Source organism: Otolemur garnettii, unplaced genomic scaffold (assembly GCF_000181295.1).
Source record: "Otolemur garnettii isolate 467f Iridium unplaced genomic scaffold, OtoGar3 scaffold00013, whole genome shotgun sequence".
NCBI lineage: Eukaryota > Metazoa > Chordata > Mammalia > Primates > Galagidae > Otolemur > Otolemur garnettii.
In genome coordinates this window covers 1,736,229-1,742,509 of record NW_003852408.1, presented here as the reverse complement: position 1 = coordinate 1,742,509, position 6,281 = coordinate 1,736,229, and the positions used below count along the sequence as shown (strand labels likewise).

The 6,281-nt window shown below is 45.0% G+C and overlaps 1 protein-coding gene across 9 annotated transcripts in view; it reads left to right on the top strand.

Annotated features, from left to right (window-relative positions):
• Positions 1–2,184, top strand: part of COPS7B (COP9 signalosome subunit 7B) — a 38,715-nt gene extending 36,531 nt beyond the window's left edge. For 8 of the 9 annotated variants that reach the window (XM_012802248.1, XM_023510292.1, XM_023510291.1 and 5 more), the window contains one exon: positions 957–2,184. In XM_012802248.1, coding sequence (XP_012657702.1) covers positions 957–1,115 — 159 coding nt within the window. In that variant the 3' untranslated portion in view covers positions 1,116–2,184. The remainder of the gene's footprint in view (positions 1–956) is intronic. The other variant, XR_002772093.1, reaches the window with a different exon arrangement.
• Positions 2,185–6,281: the final 4,097 nt, after the last annotated feature.

Genomic DNA, 6,281 nt, shown 5'->3' with positions numbered 1-6,281 from the left:
CCGGCCCCATATACTGGAGGTGGCAGGTTCAAACCCAGCCCTGGCCAAAAACTGCAAAAGAAAAAAAAAGGAACTGGTTTCAAGAGAATGTGTAAACAGGTACTCCTGGAGTACACAATAGGTAGAAGTGCAAATCAGTGCTATCACTTTTCAGAAGGCCATATAGCAATTCTGATGCAAATGTAAAATATTACATGTCCACTTGATCTGGAAGGCTCATTTCCAGGAGTATGTGTCCATCAATGGTCACAAAAGTTTGCAAAGGTAAACATGGAAGGCTGTTTATAGAAGCACTGAAAAACAAACTGGGAGCCAATTTAAAAATTGGAGAGCACGACTCGGCGCTTGTTGCTCAAGTGGCTAAGGTGCCAGCTACCAGCAACCAGAGCCGGCCTGGTTGTTCGTCCGGCTCAGGCCTGCCAAACAACAATGACAACTACAACCAAAATATAGCTGGGTGTTGTGGTGGGCGCTGGTAGTCCCAGCTACTTGGGAGGCTGAGGCAAGAGAATCGCTTAAGCCCAGGAGTTGGAGATTGCCGTGAGCTGTGATGCCACAGCACTCTACCCAGGGAGAAAGCTTGAGGCTCAAAAAAAAAAAAAAAACCTTGAAAATATGTGTGGTTTATACGTGAATAACTATTAGTTGAATATGGAATTCTTGGGTTACTTTCTTTTCCTAAGGACAATTAACCATTATTCTCTCACCTTTGTTTATTTCTACTTGTTTCAACCAAGGAAGCCCTTGGTTCCACCTTTTTGCTTGACTTATTTCCACATCTTCCATAAGTAGCCCATAATTGTTTCTCCTCACCTTGGTTTCTGAAGATAATTTCAGGGTTTTTTGCAGAGGACTTTTAGCTTCTTTTCTGTGTGGCCCTTATTATAGTGAGAGCAAGTGTTGGTGAGTTTCTGGGCCTTGTAGGCTGAGCACACCACTTCTGTATCTCACTCCAGGTTACCAACATCAAGAAGACACTCAAAGCCACGGCATCTTCTTCGGCTCAGGAGATGGAGCAGCAGCTGGCTGAACGGGAGTGTCCTCCTCATGCTGAACAGAGGCAGCCTACCAAGAAGATGTCCAAAGTGAAAGGTCTGGTCTCCAGCCGCCACTAGGGCCGGCTGGGGCAGCTGGCACTCACCAGGCCTGGGTCAGGTGGGGAGGGGACACCAAGGGCCTATTTCCTCCCCTCTCTACCTACAGTGAGTTCCAGACCTGCCCACCCCCTCACCAGCGCCTCCCCACCCTGTTGGTACTGTTCCAGAAAAACTGTTACTCCTCTTCCTTACCAACTTCCTCCTTCCCCAGTTGTTCCCTTCAGACTCAGGGGCTTCACTGATGCCATCCTAACAGGGTCAGACACTGCCCAGCTTCCCTTCACGAGGTTCTTGTCTCTGTGTAAGGGCTTGTCTCCCTCCCAGTTTTTCTTTTGCTCCACGTCATTTTGTCAGGCTGGTCCATAAGCCAGAGGCAGCTTTAATTGGCCCCCAGAGATGACTGTGGAGGAGACCCCTCCGTAAGTGAGGGGGGAGTGTTCCTTCTCCAGCCCCGTGTATCCAGTGGTGCAGGCCATCTCTCGCCAGGTATCAAAATGCTTCATTTTCCCTCTCCTGCCTTATCCCTTGTTGGCAGCTCCAATTCAGGCCATGGAGGGATGTGATGCTGGGCTATGTTTACTAAACCTGCGGGTTTTCAGCCTCTTAAGCCCAGCTCTGATCTCTCATTAGTTGGGAGCAGTGGGTCGATTAACTAGCATCTGAGCAGAATGGAGGGTGCTGTGGGTCTGCTGGGTGGCAGAAGTTGTTTCCTACAGCTGGGCTCTCTGCTGGCTGCTCTTCCTGCTGCCTCTGACGACTCAGCCTTGTTTTTGGTGTGTAGGCCCCAGCTGCCCACTGGGGCTATCTGCCAACACTGCTCTCCTGAGACCTTTAATTCCTCCTGGCTACACCTGAAGTGGCGACGGTGGTGCCGAGGATGCCCTCTGGTGAAGGACCTGTTGCTGCTTCTGTCTCTGTCTTTCCACCCCTCCTTGGCTGATGCCCCAGAGCCCTGATGATGGCATTCTCCTGGCAAGAGAAAAGGACTTAACTAGATTTTCTGAACTTGAACAGTTTCAGGTTATATTTTAATTTTTTTTTTGTACAGGTTCTGATTCTAATACATTTCAACATGCTTTTTCCCCCCGTGTCAATATTTGTTTATAGACTTATCGCCGGGGACTTTTCACCTGGTTGGAGGGTGGCATGTGTGTATGTGTGTGTGTGTTTTGTTTTATTTTGTTTTGTCCAGGGGAGGTGGAGGTTCTGGACTGATATTAAAATTCATTGAGGAAAAAGCACATTTTTAGAACAAAAAAATAAAAATGTAGATTTAACGTATGCGACTGTGGAACATGGGGTGGCATAGCTTATGGATCTTAAGGGGCTGGGATTATGGTGGTTCAGGGAAATGTGATGCTATTTCAGTACGATCTTTAAATAATGGAATTTTCCTTTTTCTAAAATGTCCAGCAACTGTCTACTGTTGATCAAATGTTAAAGTATTCTTGTTTCCCTTTTAAGCTGGCCCAAATAACATTATTCCCAACTGGAGAGTAAGTTTAATTCCCACAGTATGTTTCATGAAACCCCTTGTAAGAAACTCTGTGGAATAGGGGTTCTGTTATTAAATAAATTTGGCACTCCCTGCATTTCATATCCTCACTGGAAATTCATTGTTGAGGTCTATGAGAAGTCCTGGGGAGGAAGCCTGTGCCCACACTCATTTTACCACCAAATCTTTTTGGGTAATAAGTAGTGGAACACATTTTGGGGAAATTTTGGGAAAAGGATATTTCTCAAAAACCTAAGTGAAGCTGAACAGCTCCCAGCTTTGTAGGTTTTTCCAACTATTCTTTCTAGACTCCATATAGGCACACTAACTCTCAGCAATTTGTCTTTCATCCAGTAGATTAGGAAAGGTAGCTTGACTTGCATGAAATGTACACCCATTTGTTCTTTGACTGCCCTAAGGACCTAGAGGGTCATCTTTTTCCGTGGTTCTGCTGTTTCCTTAAAAATAAGGATAGTTGGACAGACATAGGGACTCTGGGAGGCCAAGGTGGGTGGGTTGTTTGAGCTCAAGAGTTTAAGACCAGCTTGAGCAAGAGTGAAACTCCATCTCTACTAAAAATAGAAAAACTAGCTGGGCATTGTGGTGGGCTCCTATAGTCCCAGCTACTTGGGAGGCTGAGGTTGAAGATCACTTAAGCCCAAGAGTTTGAGGTTGCTGTGAGCTATGATGCCACACCACTCTACCTGGGGTGACAGAGTGAAAAAAAAAATTATGATGGTTGCAGGGTGTGGTATCATGTAGATAAAGTCCCAGTTACTCAGGAACCTGAGGCAGGAGGATCACAAGGTTGAACCCAACTTGGGCAAAATAGCAAGACCCTGCCTCCCTCCAACCCCTCAAAAAATAATGACAATAACAATAGTAACACATTTGTAAAGTGCTTTTACAGAGGGTCTTGACTTAAAATAAGTCATTCAGTCCCTTCCATCCAGACAGTCCTGAGGCTGATATGGGTAAGTCTTACAGTCATCCTCACTATACATATGAGAAAACAGAAGCCTGAAAGTTCAAAGTGCCCTGATGGTAAGTGGCAAAATGAGGACTCTTAGCTCTCCTGATCTGTACATCCTGCCATCCTTTTTTTTTTTTTAGAGACAGAGTCTCATTTTGTCACCCTCAGTAGAGTGCTGTGGCATCACAGTTCATAGCAACCTGTAACTCTTGGATTAGGCGATTCTCTTACCTCAGCCTCCTGAGTAGCTGGGACCACTGGCACCCACTACAACGCCCGGCTATTTTTTTATTGTTGTTGTTGCAGTTTGGTGGGGGCTAGGCTCAAACCCGCCACTCTTGGTATATGGGGCCCGTGCCCTACTCAGTGAGCCATAGGCACCGCCCCGTCTTGCCATCTTTTCTGCAATTGTGTTCTTGTTTAGAATCTGCTCTCCACCCTGACCCTTGGTACCCCTGTACCTGCTTGTTCCTCTGAGGCCTCATCTTGCTTTTAACTGACAGCAGTGTGGCTTAATATTTGCTTCCCCAAACCACTAGGTTATTTGATAAGGAAGCAGAGTATGGGATTGGAGGCTCCAGAAATTGTGGAAATGGGGGCTCAGTCAGAATGCTCATTTTCCACTAGGGTTCTCATGGGCAGTTTGGCCTTGAACTCTGCACTTTCTCACCTGGTGCATGTGGCAGCTGTCCTCAGGTCTGCACACGCAGAGGGGCGTTATTCACAAATACAACATTGACACAAGGTGTCCTCATCAATAGTATGACGTTGACAGATGATTTAGCTTGGTGGTAGAGCCTTTGGGCCAGCTCAAGCCATGTATAACGCCGAGCTTTCTGCCTCCTGAAGCCCTTTTTGCTTTTTACTGTCCAGATGAGAGGCATTATGGTTCCCACTTGGGTAACATTAGGGCGTTGGTTGAAGCCCCCAATGCAGACTATACTCATGTTCCTAATCCAGGATAGTCACTGCTAATAGTAGGATTGTCATTATCCCCTCCCCAAACTTTGGAGTCGTAGGAAATGTGGTGATGACCAAAGAAGCTAGATGGTAAACTGCTTGTGATAGTTTTACATGTTTCCTTTTTCCTCCATTTCTGAGGTGCTGGGTTGGTGCCTGAAACCACACCAAAAGATTCTAGTTCTTATACTTAAAATTACTATTCTCCCAGCTTGAGTCTTCACAGTTTTGTTTTTTTTTATATTCATCAGTTGATTGATTTTTACTGGTCCTAAAGGACCTGTCACACTGCTGATAGTATTTGAGTTTCCAATATAGCATGCCTTGAGTAGTCTGTGATTGTACCTGTGTCTTCCTGAGGATGCATCTACTGTATCATATCTTTTGTTGTATTTATGCTTGAGATATCCAGATACAAATACATATTTTATTATAAACTTCATTTTACATCTCCTTTATATGTCTATTACTCTTAGGGCATTAAGTGCATCTTTTAAACTTGTATCTGTTAAGTATATTATCTTTGTCATGACCTTGGGATAGGAAATGAAGCAAAGGATTTGTGAAAAGGGAGTGGTGGGTCTTAATGTTAGGAGTGAGAACTGCTCTCCTTGGTTAAGAATGAAACCGACAAAGAAGTGATGGGGAAAGCAAAGGTAGGAGGCAGTCCAGCTCTTCTTGGAGTCATTGATGTCCATCCTTGCGTTGCTTTTCCCTAGCAGAGCCCCACTGTGGCCTAACCTAATGACTTTCCTTTCTTCCTGGTTCAGCTGCCAAGTGGTGCCACTGTAGCTATGTGGTCTCAAACCTTACCCGGATCTCAGACCTGTTTAGCCATCCTGTCGTCTCCCCTAGTCAGCTTTCTTTTAAAAGTTTTGCCATTTTCTTGAAATGGTGTACCCTTGACACTCTTTTCACTTTTGGTGGATGACTGTACTTTTCCTGCTTGATAGAAAAGAGAGAATGTTAGATGAGGAAACCTCAGTTTCCTGCCTTCTGCCTACGGGCTCTCTTACATTCTTACCTCCCTCCTTTGTTCTCTTCACAGTGGAAAAGACAACCCTCCTTACGTGTGTGTACCATTCATCCACCTGTACCTTTTTCTTTTTTTTCCATTGACCCCACCTTTTCTCCCTGAACTTTTAACATCTGTATCTTTAGTCTCTCCTTTAATGGCTGTGTGTGATAAAGAATACTAAACCTTACGGCGGTCCTGTCTCAACCTGATGTCTCTTTCCAGCCACCAGTTTTTTTGTCTTTAGCAACCAAACTTCTTGAGAGTTGTCTATCCGTTCTGTCTCTCCTTCCTTGCTCATCCACACCTAAACCCTTTGGCATGTGGTGTCTGCTGCTAACCAGCCACTATCATTTTCTTGTCAAGGAGACCATTGGTCTCCACTTTGCCAACTTTCTCAGTCAGTCTTTATCTGGATTGATGTTCTTGTTATAGTTGGCTCTGTTGAGCCTACTTCAAGTGTTCTCTTACTTTTCATGGCCCTAATCTCTCCAGATTTTCCTTGTACAGTTTCTCTGTCTATTTTAAAATTTCTGTGGAGTCCAATTGGATGTGTTTCCTAGGGTTGCATCATGACCACCTTATTTTCCCTCGTTACATCTCCATAGGTTATATGATTCATTCCCATGGTTCCACTTTCATTAATAACACCCCAGTCTCTCTACCTCTGGCTCATTCTGCCAACATGAATAGTCAAGAGCCAACTGGGTATCTCCACTTGCCATCTCCCAGGTCCAATCC